Source organism: Coccinella septempunctata, chromosome 9 (genome assembly GCF_907165205.1).
Source record: "Coccinella septempunctata chromosome 9, icCocSept1.1, whole genome shotgun sequence".
Taxonomy (NCBI): domain Eukaryota; kingdom Metazoa; phylum Arthropoda; class Insecta; order Coleoptera; family Coccinellidae; genus Coccinella; species Coccinella septempunctata.
In genome coordinates this window covers 19,175,414-19,200,561 of record NC_058197.1, presented here as the reverse complement: position 1 = coordinate 19,200,561, position 25,148 = coordinate 19,175,414, and the positions used below count along the sequence as shown (strand labels likewise).

Genomic DNA, 25,148 nt, shown 5'->3' with positions numbered 1-25,148 from the left:
ATCGTGTAAATTCTAGTCTAAAGCTCAGGAAAACACTCGATGTTTATAAAATCATCGAAATATTTCAATTTTCCAGTTTCTTGTTTCCAAATTTTCATCTTTGAAGTCTTAGATGAGGTATTTTCATCGTTGGATTGAAACACAGTCGAAACTCTGAGTATAATTTAACTAAAAAAATATTCAAGTACATTTATAACGGTATTTTACGTCTCACCACAAGAAACACTTGGCTTCAGGATTCATAAAGCTGCCTTTGGAACAATTAAAAGCTCTGGAAAACTCTTCCATGTTGGACAGAGCACCTATCACCCTGTATTTGGAAGGAGAGTAACCTTTGTTGAGGCTGTATTCAAGATACTCTGTTGTTTCGGTCGAACAGAATGTCTGAAATTGTATACAAGAAAGAATAAACCACCTCATTCAACACAGTTTTGTACTGAACGAATTTATGGTGGACGGGCTCAAAATGTTAAGAATTCCAAGAAAATTTAGTGAATAATGGTAATTTTTCATTGGCTTATTCTCAACTGTAGAAAAATAATGATAAACTGCATTAAAATTCGAACTTACTGTCCCAAAACCTATGAAAAACAATTGTTCTGCAGTGAATTTCTTCGAATCCATACGAAAACTGTCGAAGAATTTTTTTGAAGCTGCGTATGATATCCTCACTCCTCCATTATCAGCCAGGTTTTCATTCAGGCTAACTGATCCATCTACCTAAAAATGATAAACCTTCTTTTTATAACGATCTTCCAAAGTTTTAGCATGAATATCACGAATTTTCTGCATATTTTACTGTAGATTGTTTCTCATATCATAATAGAAGTAAAATAACATTTTTTGTGAAACAAACAGTTCTTATCAGTAAAAATAAAGATATAGTGAATGAATAATGGTTGTTTTAATGTATGTTTGTTGCAGAGAATAATTACTCCTTTTACTAACAGTTCTGTTCAATTCTTCGACGAAATATCTGCCATATTGTTGTTTGAAACACTTTATTTTTTCCCGATAAGCATCCAGCGTTTCCTTCGTCCATATATCGTTCATTGTGCCATTACCATCGTATTGTCTCCCAGAATTGTCAAATCCATGGGTTAGTTCATGGCCAACCAAGGCCCCCAATCTAGAATAATCCATGAGACTGAAAAAAAACATTTTTCTGTAATTTTCGATATAGTAGTTCAAATTTCACCATCGATTACCTCAGTTTCCCATCGAAAAACACTGGATTCAACATGGCGAAGGGTATAGCTACAAAATTTACAACAAATTCGTGATTTTTAAAATACTAGACATAGTCCACTCACTGATTTTGTTGTTGGCCCTGTTGTAATAAGCGTTGGTTTCAAATGGAGACCTATCCCAGCTAAAATAGAAGGCCGCAGTGAATTTTTGTAACAAATTATTTTTGGTGGATGCGCTCATTTCGAAAAAAGGGTAATTTGCATCTAGTTTACTCACTGGGCTCTGTTTCTTGGTCTCCCCATTTGCGAGAACATGTAGGCCTGCTTGAAAGCCCTCAGTCTTTGGCTGTTTCCGTAATTGTCCCACTTTTTGATCTTGAGGCCTACGTATAGTTCATCTAACAGCGTGTTGTTACTAACGAACTCAGGTAGACCGACAAGGTCTACGATTTTCTTTGCCTTCTTCAACGAGGCGGTTTCGGAAGAGGCATCCATCCATGCAGAGTTCGAAAGGATAGTGGATAAGGTATCTGATAAATCCTTAATCATTGTTCCAGCCTGCATAGAAAACCCAAAACAGTAATTTGAAGAAGTGGTTCAATGCATCTTTACCTTCGTCAATCTATCCTTTCCATTGTCATTGTCTGCATAAATTCTACCGGAAGCCAAGCTCAAACCAACAACCATATCAGATGGTTCGATGTCTATCAATTGTCTTACACAATATTCCTCCCTGTTAACACAAAAAATTTTAAGTTACAACCCAAACATAAAGTTTTTTGATCACCTCGAGTAAAGCGTTAAATTTTTAACCCTGTAATAGTCTTCCAACGCCTGCCTGATCTGCCAATGGCTGTCCATAGCCGAGAACAGAAGAATACGCATCAGAATGAAATTTTTCACAACATCTGGACGCGTATTTCTAACCACGTTCAAGACGTTGTAAACGTAGGTGCTGTTCACGTAAATGTTGGTGGTGTTGGTCATCTTAACCCCGGCTTCACCGAATACTTTATCCAGGTACTCTATCCAGTCTATCTAGAAACAAACTGTACGTTCTCCAGAATCTAATTTTTTTCGTATTTCCACAGTATCTATACTTACTGGTGACTTATCAGGGAATTGCTGGTCAGTCCACTGCTGCAAATCTCCTATGACAGTTGTGGTGGTTAGTGGTGTTATATTTGCGTCATCTGGGACACCCTTGAAATAAAAATTCGAATCAGAGACTTTCAAATGAAACCTAAGGAATTGTAACCATAGGAACAGTTGTTATGAGAACCCTAAGTTGCTTAGGAATTGTAACCATAGGAACAGTTGCCTTGACAACACTTACAGCGAAGTTTTGGATGTCTCTCATGAATTTTACGATTTCTTTAATGCCCTTATCTATATCCTCATCTGTTACGTCAACATTGATGTGGTCTCTTAAAAGAGTGAACACTTTTTGAAGGAATATACCGAATGGTCTGTCTTCTCCTTCCAGTTCTGTCAAGTAGCTTCTCAAGTCTGAAGAAAGGAGTTTCAGTAAGTACTGTTTATGGTGGGGATGTGCCATGCTGGGGTTGGAAAACGTATCTTCCTCCATCTGCAAGGAAAACGCAAAGTATGATGTGAAGACTGTTGGGTTTCAGGTTACCCTTATCAGATTGTCTGTGGCGCTTATAGGGAAGGGTATTACTGTTATCCTGAAGAGTAGTGGTACCCCATATTTAGCTGTAAGTCGCCCTATTTCCTTCCAACCGAAGACCGGTTGGGTTTTCGGAGTTTGGAACAGAGGCATCCCTCCAACTTCGTACAGGAATTTCACCTCTGGATAGGGTTTCCTGGAATCTGTTATTCTCAGGTCTAGGCACGATTCAAAGGCTGTTTTTACTTTGTTCAAAGCTTCAGATCCTTGTGTTTCATTCGTGGTTTTTAGAGTATCTACGGAAGTATGGGAAATTGTCGTTAAACTGTTTGAACTTTGAAAGATTGACCTCACATATCATGAACTTCCATATTTTCTCTGTTAACACAGTGAACTCATCCACAACCCTCTCTTTGCCTAGGGGATGATGTTTTTTGAAATTTCCACAAGTGTATTGGTAGAAATTTTCGCATGGGTCTACCGTGGTATCCATGAACTGTAATTCTGGAATATCTGGAAATAAATTGGAGTAGTAGGAGTAAGTATGGATTGTACAAAGTACTTAAAATCGATAATTGGGTCGGTTATTTATAAGGAAGTATTACTAAATTAATTGCCTTGTGTTTTAGTAAGATGAAAGAGTGATATATGTATTTTTCTACAAATAATTACAAAACTGGAATAACAAAAACCAGTACGCTATTATGAACTAATTAATTTGCATCGAAATTACCCAACATCCTACCTTCATCCTTGATTGTTGTTAAAGCTTCTCCGAAATGAATCGTCAGGATAAATAAACAAATTAGAGTTAGTTTGTTTTCGATCAGGCTCATACTTGAGCGTTCACTTCTCATCACAAGATATAATATCGATAAATAAAGCGATTTTTAATGATCTTTTAATTTATATTGATCGATTATGATCTGTTTGAATGGAGAAAAACGCTGATATAACGTTTTATCTCTACTGAGTAGGGTGTTAGTTGGCTGAGATTGATTTGAAGGGGGCAAAGTGTATCGTTTATTCCAGTCCGTTCGGCATATTTCAATGGGAAGCTGATTGCAGATAGGAAACTAGAATGAATATGTGCAAAGTATCTGAGATTTAGCGATAAATCGAATTCTCGACGATTCCATTATCTCCTAATTGTTTCTAGATGAAAATTTATACAAGCCAGGAAAATAAATACTCAATAAATCAATAAACATGGTGTTTTTTTTATCGCCCCCAAACACGTGCAGCAGATGAGATTATTTTTTAATACCAAACAAACCGTTACGACAAATTTCTTTTGATCGACACCTCTGTTGTCTACAAAATCAAAAAAAAAATAGTTCCCAGTTAAAAATCGGAAATTTAAGGTATACAACCCGCAATACATCGCAGTGGTATTGAAGGTTGCCTGTCACATTTCAACTCGACAGTCATCTAATAGATGGCGTCGTGAGGGAAGAGCTCTACCTACGGGATGAGAGATACCACCCATAGATGGCGCAAATCACAGCGATCGTTTTGATCCCTCACGCAACAGGGTAGCACATAAAACACAACATTTTTAGCAAGTATTCTGAAAAAAACTAAATTTTACTTCACCTGAGAGGCCTTTCAAAGAAGTTTTGTTTCATGAAAACTTTTTATTCATCATCTACAAGAAGAAGTGTTGAATCTGATGATCTTAACAGTCGCTCAACGAAATCTTTTCCACCAATCAGAATTCTCATGAAAAAAAATTAAAGATTAAGAAAAAAAAGTTGTTTTTATTCAATTAATACAAGTTACAGGTGAAAAACTTAACATTAATCTTCATATAAGCTCAATTATGGACATGTAATATTTGAACAACACTGTAGGAATGTAAAAAACATAAAGCACGGCTAATACATTTAAAAATCTACCGGAATAGTACACTACTCTAACTACAAAATATTTATCACAAATAACAATTGGTTGCCATCAAATATAAAGAAATATATACAAACTTTATTCATTTCACATAGTATTATTAAATTTTTCATAATATTAAAATAGGTTTATAATATTCATCATTTCACGTATTCATTTCTCATAATATTAAAAAACTTTATCAAGAACGTTGCAGAACCTTCGGCTCAATATATAATATATAAATCCAAATAAACTAGAGGTAAATTTAGAGTAAACAATACAAAACACGACGATTCACGTTCTCTTTTCACTGTACAATACGTCCTATTTACAATATCACCCTCGTTTTAGAAATTACAACATTCTCCTAGGAACAGCCATTTTTAATCATCGCAAAACCAACTCAAACTTTCCAACCTGTCTCTCCAACATGCCATTTCGTTGGGTCAATACGAATTTTGCATCGAACAAAACCTTGCCACAAAAGTCCAAGTCCAACAGAAAGTTTTCTTCCTTCGACATTTTTCAACTCTTCCGACTATTGAATCCACAAGTTTCAACCTACTCAACCTGTTTCACCCTGTTCGTACCTTGGAATGTAAAGATCGATCCCGAAATTTCAAATTTTAGGTACCAGCCTATCTAACGTTCGATCAATCAATCAATGAACAGAACACAGTGAAGTTTTGAGACATTTGCAACCCTTAAAATGATAAAAAAATCGCAGACAAATGTCGCAGAACAATTTTTCGAAGATCGATTTAAAAATCTGGCACTAGGTACCTAAAATCTGAAAGCGTTATAAACATGTAACAATTCAAACAGCTGAAAAATGTAACGCGCATAAAATACCACAGGGTCAATAAAAGAAATACTAACAACAACCATAAAACAATCAAATATCGACAAAATCATCAACGAGACACCGTGTGGGTAAATTCAAATATCGGATGGTGGAAAATTTTGAAAGAATTCTTCGCAAGTTTCCCCGGAAGCTTGACATGTTGAAGCTTCGAGGGAAACCTGGAAAACTATTAGCGATTTATCGAAATACCAATAAATACTCAGTAAAAGGACCGTCATCAAACAAAAACTTTTTATTCTTTCTACACGTTGTATACCTCAATATCTTCTAGTCAAAGATTAGTCCAAAATAAATACCAGAAAACGAAACTGTTACAAAACAAAATTTGGAATAAAAATGAAAGTTTTCGGTGGCATCGATAAATTCTATAACAGTCCCAATAGGAAAACGAGCATTAAAGCATCTGATTTATACATATATCTATAAGAATTTCTGTCGCCTTCAGAAAGTTGTTGTGCTTACGCTTCTGTTCACTTTCTTCCCGATCAGCCTGGAAATGGCCGGAGAGTTCTTCTTGTCTTTGTTGTTGTTGGCGAACTGGTGGTTGTTGTTTGTGCTCTTTATGAATTTCGCAGCTTCCACAAGTTGTTTCGTAAGTATCTCGTTCTTTAGTCGTTCGGCATTCAGTTCCTTCTGGAGCTGCAGATTGGTCATCTTGCCCTTCGGGACCAAAGCATCATTCTGAAAGAGACACAAATAAACTCAATTACAAAAAAAACAACTTTTAGGTTTATCATTACATACCAATAAGACTTGGACAGCGGTGGGTCTCATGACAGGATCCGGATGTATCATCGCAGCAAGGAGTCGTCTTATGCCATCTCCCAAAGCGTTCAAAGAGGGATGATCGGGCATTTTGCCGTCTCTCAGCTCGTGCCAAAGGTCGCCGTTCTTGGGTAGAGGTCCAAAACCGGCACATTCTATCGCTGTCATACCGAGGGAGAAAATATCTGCCTTGGGTAGGTTGGCATAGTCGTCTTGAAGTATCTCCCTTGGCAGGTATCTACAATCACCTTCCTCCACCTGCAAAATAATTATCGTTGGTCGTAAACAGTGAACTCCATGATAAACACCACTCCATTTCCAAATAATTAATTAATTCAACAAGTTATACCGAATTCAAACTACAGCAAAGTGAAATCATAGAGAAATATTCGAAATGAGGGGAAAAGTCAAAATGGTGCTGGAAATATTCAAACCATAGAGAAGAAACATTACTTAAAACGATCCAATGTATCTATGTTCACCATAGACCAAAGGTCACTACAACTTTTCAAAATTGGCAACACTTTCTCCGGCCATAGACACAAATGAAAAACCTGTCAGCAGGATGATGGTGTCATGTCAGAAAGTTTTTTGGAATAATTCTCAGGCATGGTTTAATTCTCACCTGTGGATTGCTGATGCTGGTGACGTGCCCTAGGTCCCCGATCTTATATGTAACCTCCGACTCGCACTGGGACTCGTCCAAATCGTACATGCTGTCGTCTGCGCTGCTGAAGTTGAGCCTTTTCTCCTTGGATATGAAGATGTTGCCGGGCTTTATGTCCAGGTGAACGAGGCCCTCGGAATGGATGTACCTCAATCCCTCCGCCACATGTAGTATCAGTCTGCATAGCTCTTCAGGGGACAGGGGTTGATCCGTTATATGATCAGACAAAGCGCCTCCGTTGCAATACTCGTTCTGGATGATCATGTGGTTGTCCTCCGCCCATGCCGAATAATAACGAACGACGTGTTGGTGTTTGCCTTTCGGGAGAGAATTTTCAGTTAAATCCCAAGTTGTTCTTTATTACGACTATTTTCATGAAAGATTTTGAATGGAAACAAATGGGTGTGAAAAGACTGGTTGGTATGTAAACTTTATAGTATAAAAACTGGGCAGCTACTAGAAACTTTACAAAAACAGAAAAAAGTATGAAAAAAGGCATATCTTACCTAATACAGCATGTGCATAAACTTCATTCAAAGCTGTTTTTTCGAAAACACTTCCAGCTACAGGCTTAGTTGATTTCTTTATTGCATATACACAACCATCCAGTCGATTTATACATTTATAGACAGAACCAAATTCTCCACTTCCCAAAGGCTCCAATTCCAAGAATTCTTTGTGGTATCTTGAAATGTTGTTCTCCTAAAATAATAAATTCGAATTAATGTAAAGAAAAGGAGGTCTATCTACATATCTCAAGGGTTCATAATAATATTAGCATAATCAGGAAACAGGTGTTCACCCACCTGTAAAGCAATTCTTTTTGTTGGTTGTTGTTCATTCACAGACACCTCTTCCTCATCAAAAGTTAATGATGTGTTGAGATCAGGTGATCCCATTAGCGACCTGATTGAGCGACTCCTCTTCTTTGTCATCATCATACCTGCAAAAAAGAATAAAAATTCTAGAACCTTCCTTCAATATACACGTTATGTAAATGTTCTTGAGACATATTTTAACCCTTATATCGATTTTCGAGGGTATTTTATCTACAACAAAAGGAACATACCATCTGGTGTGAATGGATTCACATTTGCCAAAGGTTTTTCAGGTTTATAAAAAGCAGAAGCTACTGCTCTTGGTTTATCCGAGGAGAAAAGCCTATTTCTTGGAAGCGGTGAATTCACACTCTGCTGAATTATAGTCTTAGGTGTAAGAGGACTGTCAAATAATCTCAGTGCACGAACTCTCTTATATGGTGGACTATAAGACATGGAATTAGGTCCAGGAGTACTTGTAAGGTAATTTCCATCGTCAAAATCGAGTCTTCTCGCCCCCATCATGCCTCGCGAGCTGGGACTTCCAATAGATCTCAGGTTCTCTTTGGAAAATTCAAAGGACATATCTCCTGATAAATCCAAGTCGTCCAAGCCTGAATCTTTCATATCATCGTTAGTAATATTTTTATCTGCCATGGTTTCACAATTTGCACTTCTTAATTCATCAATTTGTCACTTAATCACACAAAAGAACAATAGATACGAAAAACATATATATATCTATATATACAAACGAACACCAACTTTCTTCTTTCCATCAACGACCGTTATTCCTACCAATTCTACAAAAGGGCCAATCAAACAAAGCTTCTAACAAAAAATGGCCGTTCTTATTGGTCGAATTCAAGTCAAGGACAGCTCCATGAGGAACGCATGCGTGTTGGTTGTTCAACACACGGTAGAAAAAAAATGATACAAGGCACAGAATATCTTCTTCTTAATGAAAGTAAATAAAAAAAAAATATTTTTTTCTGATACCGCAATGAAAGTAATTAAAATAATATTTTCAAAGCATTTTGTCTTCCTGAAATCAATAAAAAACATTATAATAATACAAAATATGGCAAAAAATTGGTGCGATTCTTTCACAATCATCTCTTCTCTGTGGTTTACTTTTTGACTTTTTGATCTAACATTTCTGTGTAGTTTTATTTTATTCGATGTGCAGAATTCAAATTTTTGTTAATTTTTTTTGAAAACTTTTTTTCCAGCTGAAACATAATTAATTCATGCCACTATTATTGAACTAACTCAAAATGAAAAAAGAATTAGGATGATTAATATCAACCCTTTTTTTCTATCGAGGTGGAAACCTTAAAGAAAAAATTTTTACTCTTATGATTAATAGTTTCACTTATTTATGTTTAGGTAAAGAGAAAATAATGATATATCTTTCAAAAGTTAGTGTCAACTGTAAAAAATGTCATTTTCCAAATCAATTATCATTAAATCGTTAATTTGTTTGATCAATAACTAAATTCAAAACCTCCTCCTAGTTACATTCTTAAGATAATTATGGAGCCAAATCTAATTCCAGAAAATACTTCTTCTAGTAATAAACTGGTGAGCCAAGGTAAAACAAGTCCAAAAACTGAGATACAGTCATGTTCAGAGATCACAGTAAAAGAATTCCTGGAGTTCTTGAAGACTGCATATCAAGTGAGTAAAAAAAGATCTAGAATGCTTTGGAACAATGTGTCTTTCAAACTTTATGTAACAACATTAGGTATTGTACTTTCTTTTTGTGTCATATTTGGTAGTCCGGATGGGAATGGAAAATCTGTAAAGTAATATGACTTTTATCAGGTACAGGAAAGTTTGGAAGGAATCCTCACGGCCAGTGGTATGACACAAGCTATAGATTGGTTGAAATTGAAGGAGAGTCAGTTCATTAAGAGGAATGAAACAGCATGTCAAACGTCTAGTACACCAAGTCTTTATAAAGAACCATCTGCGTCAGGTTTGAAGTATCCCATATAAAAATTACTGCAATTTCGATGCTTATTTTTATCTCACATTTAAAAAAATTCAAATATTGCAGACTGTTCATCAAGGAAAGCATCCTCAACATCTGCAAAATCATTGGATATTGCCGATTCCAAATCATCCAAGTCTCATTCCGATTTCTTGGCGAAATCTTGTGAATCATTGACTGCGAAACTTAATGAAGTACTTTCCGAAGGTCTTCTTGATCCGATTCTTCCCCTTCTGCCTGTAATGGCGTCACCACCTCATATACCCACAAGGAAATCTTCTATAAGTAAAACTTCTGGTGAATTGATTGAAGAATAAATGTTAAACTTGAAAAAAAAACCCTCTGTGTTTTTACAGACAAGTCATTGGCATCGGTTGCTAATTCTAATACGTCTTGTGTGGATAAAAATTCAAAGAAAAAAGGCAGTGAGGAAGCTGTAAAGGTGGCTGTAGAGAAGAGTTCGTAAGGGATATTTTTGTATGAAATTTAAGTTGAATCGTATCGTTTTGTTGTATTTTAGGTCAGAAGTCGAAATTCATGTTTGTGATGAAGTGAAAAATATGAAAAAAGATTTTTATTGTAATCAGAAGTTGTTGGTGGAGAAAATGGGTTATTTCGCAGAGGTCACAGCAGGTATTTGATCTTAAAACGACAGATTGATTGATTATAGATGTCTAAACTCAGATCCAAGCTTTAAACGATCTCAAACTTGTAACGAAGTGGTTTCCAGGTCAAAAACTCGAAGATATGGACATTTCCGTCCATTGCGATGTGGGAATATTCGAATGGCTCATGAAATGGGTGCAGAAAGAATTCATCCTGGAGGAAGATTGGCCTCAACTGGACGCCCAAAACGTCATACCCATCGTAGTTTCCGCAGCTTTCCTACAGATGGAACCGTTGCTGGAGGAATGTCTCAGGTATTGCCACGAGAACATGAACGAGATACTGAGGACGTCCACCAACCTGTCCTGCTTGAACGACCAGATTCTAAACAGGTGGGCCAGTCGATGATCGAGTGATTGTGAGAATAACCTGGTGATTTTTAAGGTTGGCCGCTATGTACACCAACACCGAGCTGGATTCGATTCGGGACAAGAAGGATAAGTTGCAATCGAAGCTTTTCACCAAGCTTATAATCTCCCTGGTCGAGCCTGAACCGGAATGCGTTAGGGGGCATTGGGACTCCTTGGCCAGGACTTTTAGGTGCGAGAAGTGTCAACAGTTAGTCGATCCCTCTGTATCCTTGAGAATACCATGTGTACCCCCTTGTATGAGGTTGCAGTACGATGGGTCCATTTTGAGTTATCACGTGAGGTACCGAGGTTCCTTGAGACTTTAGGTGATCCTGTAATCGGTATATTGTTGTTATTAGGGACCCCCTTTGGAATATCAATGAGTACATCGAGAAGCTCCACAAGCAGCTCAAATCCTGGCGCAGGGTTTACTGGAGGCTGTGGGGCAACGCCCATTTCCTGTACTGCCTGACCTGCAAGCGTTTCTTCCCAGCGAATCAGCTCGGTTGGTGCCTCTACCACCCGGACGCCCCGCAGTTCTTCACGCTGGACGCCCAGAAGGCCCCCCTGCCAGTCGGGAGGTACCCCTGTTGCGGGGACAGGGCCTACAGGTTCAAATCCAGTTATTCGTTGATCGATCATTCGATTACTCACTGTCGTTTTGTAGGTTTCAACTCCTGACCAATTTTCGAGGCTGCAAGTTCAAGGATCACTCGGTGTGCACGAAGAGCGTGAAGGATTCGGCCGTTTTGAACCTGCTGCTGAGCTATAGGCATCTGGTGGCAGAGGAACCTCCGGAATTGATGTTCCCCGAGAGGCTCACCAGGCTGGTGGCCAGAGGTTGGTCGATTGTATGGTGAAATGTAGAAAAATCGAGATTTTAACTCGTGGTACCTTTTAGATATGTCTACGAGCGACAAACTGGTCTGCAAAGAGGTGTTTTGGTGGGACGGGCTCCAGATTGTCCCACCCCGTCCTAAGTTGGGGCTCTTGAGCATGTTCTCGGACAGGGGCAAAGGTGCCGAAGTGGAGAGCAGGGCTCATTCCTCCGATGAGGACAGCCAGGATGAAAGCAGCAATTCCAACGGATCTTCATCGAGTGGATCGAGCGAAGAGAGCAGGCCAAGAACTCCTAAACCGGTAATTTTGAAGGATTCAAAAAGGTTGCCCTTTTTTCGTTGCCATTGGTTACCGTAGTGTGTTTGCCTGCCCTACAGTAACCAACGGCAACCAACTATTTTGACAATTCATAAGAGCATAGAGTGGCAACTAAAAAATGACAAATGGAAAAACGTAAAATTTTGTTGTGTTCACATCGTGTTGCATGTAGGTCAAAAAGAAGAGGAAAAAGAGGACGCCCTGCAGGCTTTGGCAGGTGCATCTCTCGGCCAGGAGCAACCAGGACACCCAGAGGTCCTACGAGGAGAAGACGTTGAAGCAGATGGCTGCCCTGTTGAATAAGAAGTGCCCCACGAACACTGAAAGTGGCAGCAAGCACAAATACGGAAAATTGATTCACAGAAACACGAATCCTTTAGGTGATGTTAAATTTTCCTAATCCAGGATTCAGCGATGAATAACCGTTTTTTATTCCAGGTGGTATCTGGGTAAGGCTGGAATCAGAGTGGAAGGAGCAGAACGTTAACAATCAGCAAAAAACTCGTCCGTTTTTCATGACAAAAGGGAAGCAGTTACGAAATTGCAAATTTCCCCAGTGAAGTCTTTAAAAAAATTAATAGAGTAAACGTCCTCTAGTAATCATGTTACGTAATATTAGATTATACACAGCCGTACCAACTTACTTATTTCTATGATCCCCTAACATTGACAGACGTCAAATCTTTGACATCCGACAGATGTCAAAATTTAAAGTGTCAAAACGAGATGCAGGAACTCCAAAAACCAGTAAACGATCTATTTTATAGTTTTATTTAAAATTAAAGTATAACATGGTACACTTTTATAACTTACAAGATGACGTTTTATCTCATTCAATTTATACGAGATGTAAAAAAAAATTAATCCCAATCTAATCGATGAATTAGATTTCGCTCTTAACTGCAACTTAGTTGGTTTCCTTGGCTAATCTCTCAGCCTTCTCTACGACCTCCTCTATTGGCCCGACCATGTAGAAAGCAACTTCCGGCAAGTGATCAAGCTCTCCCTTCAATATCTTCTGGAATCCCTTGATCGTCTCCTCGAGGGGCACCAATTTACCGGCGTGACCGGTGAAGACCTCGGCCACCTGGAAGGGTTGGGACAGGAAACGTTGGATCTTACGCGCCCTGGCCACTGTCAATTTGTCGTCTTCAGACAGCTCGTCCATACCCAGGATGGCGATGATGTCCTGGAGCGATTTGTAATCTTGCAGGATCTTCTGCACGCCACGAGCGACGTTGTAGTGCTCCTGACCGATGACGTTGGGGTCCATGATACGGGAGGTGGAGTCCAAGGGGTCCACAGCAGGGTAGATACCCAATTCTGCGATGGCTCTGGATAATACGGTGGTGGCGTCCAAGTGAGCGAAGGTGGTGGCAGGGGCGGGATCTGAAATTCGATCGGATGTCATCTAGTGACCCTCGAAAGGGGAGTGTCGAGGTAAGCTCCACCCATTTGTAGGCGGGGCTTCAATTCTGTGTCCTTACCTGTCAAATCGTCGGCGGGTACATAGATGGCTTGCACAGAGGTGATGGAACCTTTCTTGGTGGTGGTGATACGTTCCTGCATACTACCCATGTCAGTGGCCAAAGTTGGTTGGTAACCTACAGCGGAGGGGATACGACCCAAAAGGGCAGACACCTCCGAACCAGCTTGGGTGAATCTGTCAAAAGCACAGAATTAAATCACAACGGTTATTACATAACCTAAAACCAATTACCTGAAAATGTTGTCGATGAAGAGCAACACATCCTGTCCTTCAACATCCCTGAAATATTCAGCAACAGTCAATCCGGTCAAAGCGACACGAGCACGTGCGCCTGGGGGCTCGTTCATCTGTCCGTATACAAGAGCTACCTTGGAAGTCTTGTCTTTCAGGGAGATGACCCCAGATTCAATCATCTCATGGTACAAATCGTTACCTTCACGGGTACGTTCTCCTACACCGGCAAACACTGAATAACCACCATGGGCTTTGGCGACGTTGTTGATAAGTTCCATAATGAGTACAGTTTTACCCACACCGGCACCGCCGAACAGACCAATCTTACCTCCCTTGGCATATGGGGCAAGCAAATCTACAACCTACGGAATGAGGACAAGATAAATCAGGCGAAAATGATAAATTAAAAGGAAATATTAATCGTCTTTAACTTGTCAGATCTCATAATCTATGCTCATTGGGCCACAGACCTACAGAACCACAGACACAGATAAAAATCTGTGCTCAGACTAACCGAATGGTTCTATGATCCCCCTAGCTGCGCTTTTCTCATCATAAGAAAATAAATAAACTTCAAACACAATTACATAACAAATAATAGTGTTTTACCTTGATACCAGTGACAAGGATCTCTTGTTCGACGCTCATATCGACGAATTCTGGGGCTTCGGCGTGAATTGGGGCCAATTTGTCGGTTGGAATGGGGCCCCTTTCATCGATGGGTTCACCGATGACGTTGATGATACGTCCCAAAGTTTCTGCTCCTACTGGAATACGGATTGGGAATCCGGTATCCTTGACTTTTTGGCCTCGGACAAGACCTTCAGTACCGTCCATAGCAATGGTACGGACTGTGTTCTCTCCCAAATGCTGGGCTACCTCCAGGACTAGCCTGGGGCTTCGGTTTTCCACCTCGAGGGCGTTGAGAATTGGGGGTAGGTTGTCATCGAACTGTACGTCTACGACAGCACCAATTACAGCTACAACTTGTCCGTTTCCTTTGACAGAGGCTGCGGCTTTTGCTGCCAAACCACGTTCTACAAAGAAGAATGTTATCAATACCTCAATATAAGTGGAAATTATTGACTGAAGTAAAACTTGAGCTTGACCGATTTCATCACAACTGTAACCTCCAAAAATTTCGAAACATACCAGATTATCATTAGTCATTTGAATTTGTAATATCAAACTTTAAGAAAACCATTCGAAAGAAAGTTAAGGTGAAATAAACTCACAAGAGATGGAATCACAAAGGGTCAATATTTTACGTAAGTCAATATGGCGCATACACGGAATTATGTAACCTTAATTTCTTCCGAAAAATCTTAAGTTTGCGTGAAAATGGGGCGAATGTAAGGAAATTTTTCATGCTGGAAGTGAATCCCTTGGGAAATAGCATTCGGAGCTCCTGAAATTCGACAAATAATCGGTGAAAATAGGTCTGAAGTTGTCGATTCTAGCGGCGACAGATAAGTCGTACGAGGAGTGGAAAATTGCGAATTTCTCATACTTACTGTTTCCATTGCTAACGCTAACGACTTTAAGACTTTCTGCGGTTAATTTTTCCACAGCTTTTCCAGCCAAAAGGCTGGAACCTCGGGTTATCGCATTCAACATTATCGGTAAGTTCACTCGAAAAACTCCACCGCACCTCTCCTTCAATGTGGAAAATTCAGGAGTAAGTTGGCCGCAACACGCTTGCGCGAAGAACTATAAACGTTGCCATAAGCTCTCCGGTGAATGTTGCCAAAATTAAATAATTAACAACATTTGATAATATATTAGAGTACTAATTGGTAACGCTTTTACCTTCAAAACATGAACAATTCGAATGTTATTATTCTTCAGATGCTCTTGAAAATTATTCAAAATTCATTGAAAAGTTTTCTATGATGCTCCGATGGTTTCATAATTTTCTGTGACTGCGATGTTGAAACTTTTTAAAAGATATTTATTTATTTTAACACTTCTGTTAATAATAGTCTTTTTAACTATCCTGTTTTTTAGAAATGTGTATCAAGAAATTATTCCTGAACAATATCATGAAACACGGAATTATCATTTTAAATTTCTACCAGAAATTGCTACCCGCAACAACAACCTGTTTGATATAGCAGATTTCACATTCTTGCTGAAGCCTGATGCCAATGTTTGTTTATCGAATGAAAAATATGCCAAAAATTTAAGGGCTACTATTATTGTTACGTCACATATTAATAATGTGGAGGTGAGGAGTGCCATGCGTAGGGCCTTTTCTGAAAACGATTTGTACCAGCTCGGAGTTTGTAGGGTTTTTTTGTTAGGTATATGAGTGTGGTGCTAAGGAAATCTTTTAATCTATTGATTACCCTGTTTGCTATTAACAGGAATAACACCGGACAATAAATATATTAATCAGAAAGCTATCGAAGATGAAGCGAGAAGGTTTGGAGATATTGTGCAGGGAAATTTTCACGAGGCTTACAGAAATTTAACATACAAGCACATAATGGGCCTCAGGTGGGTGAATCAATATTGCCCAAATACACAATTCGTTATCAAGATGGATGACGATATTGTGGTTTACTTCACAAAGCTATTAGAATTACTGGAAAAATTTGATGCCAACAAAGAATTCCTGAGTGGATATGTTCTGAAAGATTTAAAGGTACATCTTGTAAGAAATTAAATTTTGTTATTCGTATAGTTTCGATTACAGGTTAAAAGAATCAAAGCAAATAAGTGGTATGTAACAAAAGACGAATACGCTCCAGAAATCTATCCACAGTTTGTTTCTGGCTGGCTTTATATAATCACACCCGCAGTCAGCAAAAAATTGGAACAACTGGCTAGACAGGAAAAATATTTTTGGATCGATGATGTTTTTGTTACCGGAATACTGGCAGAGAAAATTAATCTGAAAATATATGATATCAAGGAGATCTTCACAGATCATCCAGAGTACTTCCAGTGTTGCATGAACGATTACGAGATTGGCAAATTAGACTGTGATATTATAGTGGGTCCAAACGGTGGCAGGACCAACTTATTTTACGAATTCAACAAAATGTTTTCTTTATGTAAAAAAGATACTTGTATTGATCGTTTGTATAAAGTAAACAACTCATGTACTGAAAGTGGGAAAAAGAACTTTACCAGAGGTAGTGCCATTATTTCTGCATATAAACTAATTAAGTAGTCTGGCTACTTTGATAAATTAAATTATTTTTTTACGTAACTATTGTAGTAGACCATGAATTCACTTTTTTTATATTATACCCATTTTCTAGTAAAATGTTAATTTTTCTCTTGACCATTCATAAATTTACCCCTTACATACCTAATTGAAATAAAACAATTTCAACTTTTATACCCAATATTTATTAACATAATATATTGGAGTCTTAAATTAAAACTTCAGCCTATGTGGGTATTGGGACGATTTCAAGCCAAACATAGCTGAAAGGTAAGCTAAAAGGATCTTTTTGTCCTCGTGTTTCCTAATTGCTTCCAAGATTTGCTTGTCGACAATTTTTTGATCAGCTTTACGCTGCTCACTAGCTTTGTAACCCTGGAAGAAAGAAACGCTCGATAAAACTTAGAACAAATTCAACTCTTGCCAAACAATTGTGCAAGTTTTGCCAAACAGGTTAGTGTCAAAATCATAGCTAATGCTTGAGAAATAGAATGAAGCAGCAATATAAAATTCCTAAATCCCAAAAGAATGCTTGAGTTCCCTCAGATCTCATAATCTTTTGCTCACCGGGCCACAAACCGAACAACCACGACACAAAAGCAAGATTGTGCTCGACATAAATCGAATGGTCATTCAGTCAAATCCCTAGCGATTGAGTTATCATCATCGGGAAATGAGTTTATTCACTCTGATATTTCACTCTCAAAATTTCAATCGACTTGCCGATCTAACTTTCCTAGAGGTTTCATCGAAATCCTGGAGGAAAGCGATCCTGTAAAACTATAAAATGCAACTTCAAACAAAAACCAAACAAACATCCTCAAGGCTGACCTGTAGAATGTGCGAAAATTTGTTCAACCACATTTGAAGAATTAAGATCTCTTACAAAATTAAAGGACTTTCAATTATCAATCATAGAAAAGAATAGGAAATAAATTACTTTCTCACAAACTCGTTCAGTCAGCTGAAAGCAGAATAAGAATCAAACGACCCCAAACTTACCTCCTTTTTGGTCTGGAAGATATCACCCTCCTCTTTTTTAGCTCTCTTCTCCCTGACTCTCTTGAAGTATTCGTCATTTATGTGTTCTGGGATCTTGACCTCGCTCAAATCAATTTTGGTTTGAGTACCTATCACATACCTCTGGCTGATACGCCTCAAAGGACATCCATTAATACCGAAAGGTCCTAAAATAATACTCAGTCAAGCATAAAACAGACGTAAATGTAATGGGATAACCAGATATTGTAATTTTGTAAATCTCCAGTAGTAACACACTCAGTCTTTCGTGAGCATGGGTTGCAAATAAGAGATGTTTTGATTTAGCACATAAAAACAAAACAAAACTAAACACATTTTGTTCTTCATATATGTGCAAAATAAAATAAATTCCGATAACACTTACCAGTAACCAACAAAAGTCCAGAGTACAGTTGTTTCAATAAAACAACACGTTTACCCTTGTGGGAACCAGCAAGAAGGATGAGAACAGTTCCTGGAGTTAGGGAAGGCCTAAGATGCCTTACATGCTGTTTGAAGCATTTCTTGGCTGGCCTCTTACGAATCCTGAAGAAATATTTGCTTGGTGACATTCAACAATCTTAATATGAAACACTTACTTGTCCTGTGTTGGGTAGTAGTTTTTCCTCTTAGTAACTAGAACAAAACGTTTTCCTCCGTTCTTTTCGCCCCCAATTGGTTTTTCCACAACAGTAGGCTTCACGGGTTTCTTTGTGGGTGCCACTTTCTTGCCAATGAATTTGTACAAGGCTTTCTTGTGGAACATTTTGGTTTTGGAGAACCTAAGTACACCATTACCCAGGTCATAGTTTCTTGGTTTTCCGTGCTTAATCACCCGTTTGGGGTCCTTACTCTCAGCGGTAGGTGCCATCTGTAATATTTGACAAATTCAGTAAGGCGATTACGAGATACATATAAAAATGATCTAATTTAGTAATAATCAGTAACCATATTGACTTCACATATTTGTCAGAGGTGTCCTAAGGTAATAATAACATCATTTAAAAAAACACATTAACGAGACACGTTACTAAGAAATTAGATACATTAAAACATAACCATGCAAGACACAATAATTAAATTATATGACGTTCAAATATTACTTTAATTTGATGAAGAAACTTATGTAGAACTATTTACAAATATACATGTGCTTATTATAATAAAGATTGAAACGACAAAAACAGATTACTAAACTAACCTCCGCTGATTCTTACCTCGAAAGATGTTTCCGCAGAAGAATTTACAAAATGGAAGAAAGGAGAGCCATCAACGTCAAACTTCAAGTTTTTTTTCTATGGTCTAATTTTTCTTCAATTTTGGTCTCTAGCAAAAGATATTGAAGTAGCTTTTTCCTAATATTTAAAATAAAATAATAATTTAATTTTTTCAACTAACTCAATAATCTAATTATGCTGGTCAATAGCAACAATTTTTGGAAAAAAAAAAATTGACAAAGTTGAGTTGCCAATACTTTTATTGAATGAAAAATATTTCAAATTAATAAATTGAGATCCAGAATACATATTAACGATAAACTTGACCTATTTCTCCTTATGAATCTTCATATGTCTGGTTAAATGACTTTTTTGACTGAAAGCTTTGCTACAAATTTCACAAATATGTGATTTTTCCCCTTTGTGGGTATTAAAATGTTGTTTTAAATGTTCACTCCTCAAAAACCTCTTATGACAGACATTACAAGCATGATCTCTTTTGCCAAGATGTTGCTTGATATGTATTTTCAAATGGGAATTTGTGAAAAACTTTTTTTCACACATTTCACATTTATATGGTCTCTCATTACGATGAAACCTCATGTGGATATTGAGGTTGTCTGAAATGAATGAGAAACAATAAAATAGATCATAATTTTTTCCTACACTTACTCTTCTGAATGAATCTTTTATCACAAAAGCTACATTGAAAAGGTTTTTCTCTAGTATGTATCCTGAAATGATATGTTAGACTTATTGACTGAGAGAATGATTTGCCACAAGTAGAACACATAAATGGTTTTTCTCCAGAATGAATTCTCATGTGTTGATCCAGAGTTGCTTTCTGAATGAATTTTTTAGGGCATTTACTGCATTCAAAAGGACGCTCTCCTGTAAGTATCATGAAAAGATTAAATTTAGTTTTTGAAACTAAAAACTTTGGAAAAAGTTGACCTGTGTGTATTCTTTTGTGAACTGCCAAATGTTCTAGTCTCCTGAATACTCTGGAACACTGTTCGCAATTGAAAATTTTGTGTGCCTTCCCAACTTCTTGTCTTTTAATGTTATCAGTATAATTAGACACCAATGGCAATATATATGATGGTTCAGATATCTCTGAAATATTATCACTTTCTAACTGGAGGTCAGTATCACTTTTCTTTTGTAAGATATCAACATTTTCCAAAGATTTGAGTTTCTCCTCAGTTTTGATCAATGTTGTTCTCAAACTATGTATACTGTGAAGTAATTCGATACATTGTAAACATAGATTCAGAGGGTAATTATCCACACATGATATCTAAAAAACCATTGAAATTATATGCTTTTGGTTCCAAATATTTTTGAAAGTACCTCTGGGTAGATAAACGTCTTAATTAGTTCATAATAGGTAATACAAGAGTTGTCCAACTTGGTATTTATAGAAGTCGAGGATCCTTCCTGCAAACATATCCTACATGCATTTATATAATTCGACAACATATTAATATTATTATTTATTATTAAAAATGCTGTTCAAAACATTCAAGTTTCTGCACCACGGTCATAGAAGCTTAATATTTTTAATGGAAGTTTCCTCTTTGGTTACTCAAGAGAGTTAGGTTAACCAAACCTAACCTAACTCTATTTTTCTATTGTTCTATGGCTCTTGTCTCTGTTCTATGATAAAAATTTGAACGCATATTCTGTGAGCCGTTTTAAAAAAATTCAGCAATTTTTGTAGCTTCTTTTATGTTGTGTTCTTCAATGAGTCGAAAATAAATAAGATGTCTTTCCCAAGAGATAATGAACCTATTCATAATAAGCTACATTTTATAGAAATTGATGATGGAACTTGCTGTGGACAAAAAAGTCTCAATATCGTAGTTAAAAAAGATGATGAGGGTATCTTGGTAAGATGGAAAGAGAAAGACTGGACCAGTTTATTCATTCAGCCTTGCTTTTTAGCTTATAAAACTGAGAGATGAAAACAATTTTCTTTTCAACTACACGACTGTGATACATAGAAACAATTTTCCAATAATGAAGAAGGAGCAATCCTTAGATATAGACTTTGATGAATTTGAGAAACATCTCTTAGAAATGCTCTTGCTGAATTTGAGTAAAGAAATGTAAATTTTTTCAAAGCATAAGCTGCTTTTGTCATTCATCAGAACGTTGTTTTCAGGTTGATGAAATGTGAAGTTAATTCCAGTAGGTCAAAGTGCCGAGTAATATTTTATGAAAAATCTAAAATTAAGAATTTGATCCTGCTATCCATCGAAATGGCCATCACTAGTCAAAAAGATTTATTCGAAGAAATGGAAACTAATATGAAAACGCTACAGGTAAGGAAAAAGTTGAGTTCACTGTTTGATCTAACAAAAACAATATTTTAGGACACCAATCGGGGTTTGTCAAAGCAAATTGTAGATTTGTCAAAGAAGTTGACTCTGAAAGATAATGAAATAACTGAAAGTAGAGTGTATATCGGAGAATTAGAAAGAAAATTCAGACAGGTATTTACAGTTGATTAATATGTAGCAAAGTTATATTTGACGAAATTATTTTAGGATATGCAGAGTGTCAACAAAGTTTTCTTCTATTGTTTGAGACAGTGCGAGTCTTTACTCACTGAGAAAGTATCAGAAGTTTCTGGTAAAATAGTGAAAGTCATTTCCGACATCAAAATTGTAAAAAATGAGAATTATTCAAAGTCTGAATCTAGTTCAAGGTAGGTTCACTGAGCTTCATAAGTTTTTCTTTAATTATTCCTATATTAAAAGGTTATTGAAAAGAATGGAAAAAATGAGATTGGATAATTTGGACAATCTTTCCCTGATAGACAGGTTGAAGATGGATTGTATGAATTTAGAAAAGGTTAACAAAAACCTGGAGAGTGAAATTTTCCACATGACTAAAACGAACCAAGAAAATGAAAATAAAATTAAGGAATTGGAAAATCAAATAGTAAGGGATTGATCAAATGTTCTGTAACTTATCAAGAATTAAAATGATTATTTTACAGATGGAATATATAAGGGATTTAGAGAATTCGGCCATAGCTATTGCTAAAAAAACTGAACAATATACCGAATTGAAAGAAGACATGGAGCAAGCCAATCAAGTGATAAGAAACTACAATAAACATTACGATTCCAAAGCACAAGAGGTAAAGTAACTTGATAATATTTTTTTCTGCTAAATTGAGTGATTTTACTCTTGAAGGTGGAAGAACTTATGGAAGTAATCAAGTCTAAAGACGAACTCATAAAAGAGCAGATATTTCAAAACAATCAGCTCTTCAAAGAATTTCACGAGTACAAAGTAAAGTTCAATGACGAAGAAACGGAAAGGATGATGGTGGAATTGACACAGGCTCAAGACAAGATAAAAACATTGGAGAAAGAAAAGAGAGAAATGGTCAAACGTGAGATGAAAACCTGCCAGTGTCCGAGTAATTATCTAATTTTTTATTTTTACAGTAAACGGCCTCCTCACGAAGAAAATATCATCTTCCACATTGTTTGCAGAGCAGAGGAATTGATGAAAGATTTGCTACTTTTTGTGTTTTATGAAAAGATGCTGTTTTATGTTTTTGTTTATATAATATTTTATTTTTTTAACGTTTTTTAAATAAATCAAACTACTTTTGTTTTTCTCTATGAAATAAAGTAGATAATTTCATTCCAGTCCAAAAAATAGTGTCAGTAAAACTAAGAGTTAATTTTAAATACTTTATTAACTTAACAAACATATTTACAAAGTCAATCATTTCATTTTCTTCAATTTCAACAAGTGATTTCTCAGCGCCACCTGTTTATCCTTAAAACTTTTCTTCACTTTAGCTTTCACCTTGTGTCGCATCATCTGGAAGTTCTTATTCTTCCTCTTCTCCCTGTTTGTTTTCGAACAGTGAATATTCACCCTCCCGTCTTTGTATCCAAAAGGTTCCCTACCCTCTTGACCCTTCCGTACGCTTTCCACCCTGGTGGCTTTATCGTGCTTCCTCTTCTTGTAGATATTCTCGATGTCCCCCAATTTAACGAGTTCAGAACGTTCTTTCACATCTTGCTCGGCAAGCCTCTTCAACCCTTTCGTTGCAGAGAACACCTGTTTCTTGATATTGGCCATGTCTATCCTCTTGAAGTCTTCGTCTGTTAGGATGCGCTCAAGCGTTACCTTCTTAGCCAATTCCACTTTGTCGACTTTCTGTTGTAACTTTCGTTTCGCCTTCAATTTTTTCCTTTCTACTTTTGTGAGAGGTTTTTCCTTATTCTCGTTCTCGGTGTCTTCGTCGCTTCCTGATTCTTCATCATCCTCTTCGTCTTCAGCGTCTTCTTCTTCGTAACCAGCTTCGTCTTCTTCCTCTTCTGCATTGTCTGAGTCATCTTCTTCAGCTTCAACCATTTCTTCATCTGAAGAATGTTGAACATCTACCCACTCATCGTCGTCTGATCCAGAGTCAGAGTTCACTTCCACTTCTTCCTTATGATTTCTGAGGAGGACATCTGCACCTTTCACATAATCTGCCGCATTTACTCCACCATACTGCATATCAACAAGTTCTTCTGTAGCTTCAGTAGGCCTACCTCTGTCCTTCTTTCGTAACAACTGAGGTCTTATGTTCCTAAATAGGTGAACTAGACCTCTGGAGGCCATCATCACAGCCCTTTCTCTGTAATTTTTATATTCCGCCAAATCCTGAAGTAAATCCTCGCTCATTGCTAAGGGACAACGGCTACAAATTTCTTTAACAGCGTTCAAACCAATCGCCATGACATCTGAAGAATTCCTCTCGGTAATGAAATTATTAGCCAATGTCTTAAGTACCGGTTCAATTACGTCGGGTGGTACCAACTCGTGACTAGCTTGCGCTGCAAACTGTAAAATCCTAGTCACTTCCCTCTGATGAGGCTGCATGAATCTCTGAATATAACTGTAAAAATTGAAGAGGAATAATTGATGCAAACCGATGAGACGAGATACGACATCGAGTGTCATCAATTTCACTTCGAACCTCTTCGTAGTAGTTTCCAACTGGTGGAATAATTTTTCGGCCATACCTTGTGGGTCGTGAATTAGATGTAAAGCTGAAAAATTGAAAGATTCACTCTTGGATTTCTTCTTATACGCTTTAGCAGCCATCTTCTTCACTTTAGCTAAGTTCTTTTCCCTTTTACGGGTTTTTTTGTTGAATTTATTAGCCATCATCACTTCTTTCGGGTCAACGTCATCGTCTGAATCAGAATTATCCGATTTTTCGTCTTCGTCCTTTCCCAAGAAGAATTTCAAGGAAGCCACCATAACTTTGGTGATTTTCGAGAAACATCCTGTAGCAATTACGTTCACAGTTTTAGTGTCGTTCCAAACATTTTTCTTGTACAGCTCTATCATTATATCCACCGACATTTTGGCTGCTCTGGAATTGTTATCTTTCAACATCGTGAACATAAAGTTTTGGAGGGACGTATTCAGCTTGGCATTCTTGTGTTTTGCGTTTAAATTTTTTATGTCTGTGATTATGTGAGTTCTGAGATAATCGCGGAGATTCTTATCGTCGCATCTCAACAGTTTGAAAAATAACTCCAGTAGGTCATTGGGGAGGAGCAACTGTTTGTTTCTCAATAGGATCAAGGCACGGCATAACTGCATTCTCATTTCCTTGTCTAGAACTGTGTCGTACTTTTCCAAAATATCTATCAACTGTTTCGGAAACTGTTCTAGTTCAGTCGGGTAGCATTGGACCACTTGAGCTACGAACATCACCAAATCTTCCAATTTTTTATTAGGTTGTTCTGGAGTGCCACAAAACACTGAAAGTATACCTTGAAAATTTCGATATTGATTGAGGAAATCATCTTTGTACGATTCCGGATCTTTTTTTATTAAATACTGGAGTTGTGGCAAGTTATTTTCTAACTGATTATTGTGTCGAACCATTGTTTATTGTTCAAATTTTCTATTTTTCACTCAAACATGTTCAATCACAACGAAAACACACGAGAAGAAACTTTAAGGTTAGAATCATAGATATAGATC

At 37.3% G+C, this 25,148-nt stretch overlaps 9 protein-coding genes across 13 annotated transcripts; 3 read left to right on the top strand and 6 right to left on the bottom strand.

The window, feature by feature from the left end:
• Window positions 1-148: 148 nt before the first annotated feature.
• Window positions 149-3,834, bottom strand: LOC123320703 (neprilysin-1-like). Its single transcript, XM_044908102.1, has 13 exons — window positions 3,566-3,834; window positions 3,175-3,333; window positions 2,830-3,116; window positions 2,527-2,778; window positions 2,295-2,393; window positions 1,978-2,228; window positions 1,803-1,923; window positions 1,468-1,748; window positions 1,314-1,372; window positions 1,209-1,257; window positions 949-1,147; window positions 571-720; window positions 149-384 (listed from the first exon to the last, which is right to left on the bottom strand). The coding sequence occupies exons 1-13, from the start codon at window positions 3,675-3,677 to the stop codon at window positions 211-213; spliced, it is 2,193 nt and encodes a 730-aa protein (XP_044764037.1). The 5' UTR covers window positions 3,678-3,834; the 3' UTR covers window positions 149-210.
• Window positions 3,835-4,560: 726 nt separating this feature from the next.
• Window positions 4,561-8,647, bottom strand: LOC123320712 (wee1-like protein kinase). The gene is made up of 6 exons (XM_044908112.1): window positions 8,074-8,647; window positions 7,811-7,947; window positions 7,511-7,706; window positions 6,963-7,321; window positions 6,317-6,595; window positions 4,561-6,253 (listed from the first exon to the last, which is right to left on the bottom strand). Exons 1-6 carry the CDS (start codon window positions 8,477-8,479, stop codon window positions 6,014-6,016), a joined length of 1,617 nt encoding a protein of 538 aa, XP_044764047.1. The 5' UTR covers window positions 8,480-8,647; the 3' UTR covers window positions 4,561-6,013.
• A 349-nt stretch (window positions 8,648-8,996) lies between these two features.
• Window positions 8,997-12,631, top strand: LOC123320701 (uncharacterized protein KIAA1841 homolog). 3 transcript variants are annotated; one of them, XM_044908098.1, is made up of 13 exons: window positions 8,997-9,211; window positions 9,381-9,502; window positions 9,650-9,803; window positions 9,885-10,115; window positions 10,175-10,280; window positions 10,339-10,451; window positions 10,549-10,816; window positions 10,869-11,135; window positions 11,194-11,445; window positions 11,502-11,674; window positions 11,736-11,974; window positions 12,165-12,372; window positions 12,431-12,631. In XM_044908098.1, the coding sequence occupies exons 1-13, from the start codon at window positions 9,181-9,183 to the stop codon at window positions 12,550-12,552; spliced, it is 2,286 nt and encodes a 761-aa protein (XP_044764033.1). In that variant the 5' UTR covers window positions 8,997-9,180; the 3' UTR covers window positions 12,553-12,631. The 3 variants fall into 3 exon arrangements, with proteins under 3 accessions (XP_044764033.1, XP_044764034.1, XP_044764035.1); XM_044908099.1 differs by having other exon boundaries at window positions 8,998-9,211; window positions 9,397-9,502; XM_044908100.1 differs by lacking the exon at window positions 8,997-9,211 and adding an exon at window positions 9,225-9,243 and having other exon boundaries at window positions 9,397-9,502.
• Window positions 12,632-12,742: 111 nt separating this feature from the next.
• LOC123320715 (ATP synthase subunit beta, mitochondrial) lies at window positions 12,743-15,394 on the bottom strand. The gene is made up of 5 exons (XM_044908114.1): window positions 15,230-15,394; window positions 14,325-14,752; window positions 13,713-14,077; window positions 13,480-13,655; window positions 12,743-13,381 (listed from the first exon to the last, which is right to left on the bottom strand). The coding sequence occupies exons 1-5, from the start codon at window positions 15,330-15,332 to the stop codon at window positions 12,900-12,902; spliced, it is 1,554 nt and encodes a 517-aa protein (XP_044764049.1). The 5' UTR covers window positions 15,333-15,394; the 3' UTR covers window positions 12,743-12,899.
• A 213-nt stretch (window positions 15,395-15,607) lies between these two features.
• LOC123320726 (beta-1,3-galactosyltransferase 5) lies at window positions 15,608-16,979 on the top strand. The gene is made up of 3 exons (XM_044908129.1): window positions 15,608-16,018; window positions 16,082-16,362; window positions 16,414-16,979. The coding sequence occupies exons 1-3, from the start codon at window positions 15,643-15,645 to the stop codon at window positions 16,891-16,893; spliced, it is 1,137 nt and encodes a 378-aa protein (XP_044764064.1). The 5' UTR covers window positions 15,608-15,642; the 3' UTR covers window positions 16,894-16,979.
• A 77-nt stretch (window positions 16,980-17,056) lies between these two features.
• Window positions 17,057-19,255, bottom strand: LOC123320736 (60S ribosomal protein L6). 3 transcript variants are annotated; one of them, XM_044908140.1, is made up of 5 exons: window positions 19,128-19,255; window positions 18,510-18,781; window positions 18,296-18,456; window positions 17,893-18,077; window positions 17,057-17,265 (listed from the first exon to the last, which is right to left on the bottom strand). In XM_044908140.1, exons 2-5 carry the CDS (start codon window positions 18,779-18,781, stop codon window positions 17,104-17,106), a joined length of 780 nt encoding a protein of 259 aa, XP_044764075.1. In that variant the 5' UTR covers window positions 19,128-19,255; the 3' UTR covers window positions 17,057-17,103. The 3 variants fall into 3 exon arrangements, with proteins under 3 accessions (XP_044764075.1, XP_044764077.1, XP_044764078.1); XM_044908142.1 differs by having other exon boundaries at window positions 19,112-19,192; XM_044908143.1 differs by lacking the exon at window positions 19,128-19,255 and adding an exon at window positions 19,014-19,108.
• Window positions 19,256-19,369: 114 nt separating this feature from the next.
• On the bottom strand, window positions 19,370-20,702 carry LOC123320730 (gastrula zinc finger protein XlCGF8.2DB-like). The gene is made up of 4 exons (XM_044908134.1): window positions 20,481-20,702; window positions 20,082-20,427; window positions 19,800-20,018; window positions 19,370-19,747 (listed from the first exon to the last, which is right to left on the bottom strand). Exons 1-4 carry the CDS (start codon window positions 20,607-20,609, stop codon window positions 19,455-19,457), a joined length of 987 nt encoding a protein of 328 aa, XP_044764069.1. The 5' UTR covers window positions 20,610-20,702; the 3' UTR covers window positions 19,370-19,454.
• An 80-nt stretch (window positions 20,703-20,782) lies between these two features.
• On the top strand, window positions 20,783-22,780 carry LOC123320720 (chromosome partition protein Smc-like). The gene is made up of 9 exons (XM_044908122.1): window positions 20,783-21,019; window positions 21,075-21,238; window positions 21,295-21,454; window positions 21,506-21,625; window positions 21,680-21,840; window positions 21,893-22,076; window positions 22,135-22,278; window positions 22,335-22,536; window positions 22,592-22,780. Exons 1-9 carry the CDS (start codon window positions 20,894-20,896, stop codon window positions 22,651-22,653), a joined length of 1,323 nt encoding a protein of 440 aa, XP_044764057.1. The 5' UTR covers window positions 20,783-20,893; the 3' UTR covers window positions 22,654-22,780.
• Window positions 22,781-22,829: 49 nt separating this feature from the next.
• On the bottom strand, window positions 22,830-25,141 carry LOC123320705 (protein SDA1 homolog). The gene has a single exon (XM_044908103.1). It carries the CDS (start codon window positions 25,047-25,049, stop codon window positions 22,878-22,880), a length of 2,172 nt encoding a protein of 723 aa, XP_044764038.1. The 5' UTR covers window positions 25,050-25,141; the 3' UTR covers window positions 22,830-22,877.
• Window positions 25,142-25,148: the final 7 nt, after the last annotated feature.

Bases quoted from the DNA above. Each gene is read 5' to 3' on its own strand.
- LOC123320726 (XM_044908129.1), top strand. From the start codon at position 15,643: ATGTTGAAACTTTTTAAAAGATATTTATTTATTTTAACACTTCTGTTA. The intron at 16,019-16,081 runs GTATATGAGTGT...TGCTATTAACAG, and splicing joins TTGTAGGGTTTTTTTGTTAG to GAATAACACCGGACAATAAA. The intron at 16,363-16,413 runs GTACATCTTGTA...TTTCGATTACAG, and splicing joins ATGTTCTGAAAGATTTAAAG to GTTAAAAGAATCAAAGCAAA.
- LOC123320730 (XM_044908134.1), bottom strand. From the start codon at position 20,609: ATGTTGTCGAATTATATAAATGCATGTAGGATATGTTTGCAGGAAGGA. The intron at 20,428-20,480 runs GTACTTTCAAAA...ATGGTTTTTTAG, and splicing joins AGACGTTTATCTACCCAGAG to ATATCATGTGTGGATAATTA. The intron at 19,748-19,799 runs GTAAGTGTAGGA...CATTCATTTCAG, and splicing joins TAAAAGATTCATTCAGAAGA to ACAACCTCAATATCCACATG.
- LOC123320712 (XM_044908112.1), bottom strand. From the start codon at position 8,479: ATGGCAGATAAAAATATTACTAACGATGATATGAAAGATTCAGGCTTG. The intron at 7,948-8,073 runs GTATGTTCCTTT...TCTTTTTTGCAG, and splicing joins GAATCCATTCACACCAGATG to GTATGATGATGACAAAGAAG. The intron at 7,707-7,810 runs GTGGGTGAACAC...TTATTATTTTAG, and splicing joins CAAAAAGAATTGCTTTACAG to GAGAACAACATTTCAAGATA.
- LOC123320703 (XM_044908102.1), bottom strand. From the start codon at position 3,677: ATGAGAAGTGAACGCTCAAGTATGAGCCTGATCGAAAACAAACTAACT. The intron at 2,779-2,829 runs GTAACCTGAAAC...TTTTCCTTGCAG, and splicing joins CCACAGACAATCTGATAAGG to ATGGAGGAAGATACGTTTTC. The intron at 1,148-1,208 runs GTAATCGATGGT...GTTTTTTTTCAG, and splicing joins TTTTTCGATGGGAAACTGAG to TCTCATGGATTATTCTAGAT.
- LOC123320720 (XM_044908122.1), top strand. From the start codon at position 20,894: ATGTCTTTCCCAAGAGATAATGAACCTATTCATAATAAGCTACATTTT. The intron at 21,626-21,679 runs GTATTTACAGTT...AAATTATTTTAG, and splicing joins TAGAAAGAAAATTCAGACAG to GATATGCAGAGTGTCAACAA. The intron at 22,537-22,591 runs GTGAGATGAAAA...TTATTTTTACAG, and splicing joins AAAGAGAGAAATGGTCAAAC to TAAACGGCCTCCTCACGAAG.
- LOC123320705 (XM_044908103.1), bottom strand. From the start codon at position 25,049: ATGGTTCGACACAATAATCAGTTAGAAAATAACTTGCCACAACTCCAG.
- LOC123320715 (XM_044908114.1), bottom strand. From the start codon at position 15,332: ATGTTGAATGCGATAACCCGAGGTTCCAGCCTTTTGGCTGGAAAAGCT. The intron at 14,753-15,229 runs GTAAGTATGAGA...TCTTCTTTGTAG, and splicing joins TAGCGTTAGCAATGGAAACA to AACGTGGTTTGGCAGCAAAA. The intron at 13,656-13,712 runs GTAATTGGTTTT...TGCTTTTGACAG, and splicing joins TTCATCGACAACATTTTCAG to ATTCACCCAAGCTGGTTCGG.
- LOC123320736 (XM_044908140.1), bottom strand. From the start codon at position 18,781: ATGGCACCTACCGCTGAGAGTAAGGACCCCAAACGGGTGATTAAGCAC. The intron at 18,457-18,509 runs GTAAGTGTTTCA...ATATTTCTTCAG, and splicing joins TACTACCCAACACAGGACAA to GATTCGTAAGAGGCCAGCCA. The intron at 18,078-18,295 runs GTAAGTGTTATC...GTATTATTTTAG, and splicing joins TGGACTTTTGTTGGTTACTG to GACCTTTCGGTATTAATGGA.
- LOC123320701 (XM_044908098.1), top strand. From the start codon at position 9,181: ATGATTAATAGTTTCACTTATTTATGTTTAG. The intron at 11,136-11,193 runs GTACCGAGGTTC...TGTTGTTATTAG, and splicing joins ATTTTGAGTTATCACGTGAG to GGACCCCCTTTGGAATATCA. The intron at 11,975-12,164 runs GTAATTTTGAAG...TGTTGCATGTAG, and splicing joins GGCCAAGAACTCCTAAACCG to GTCAAAAAGAAGAGGAAAAA.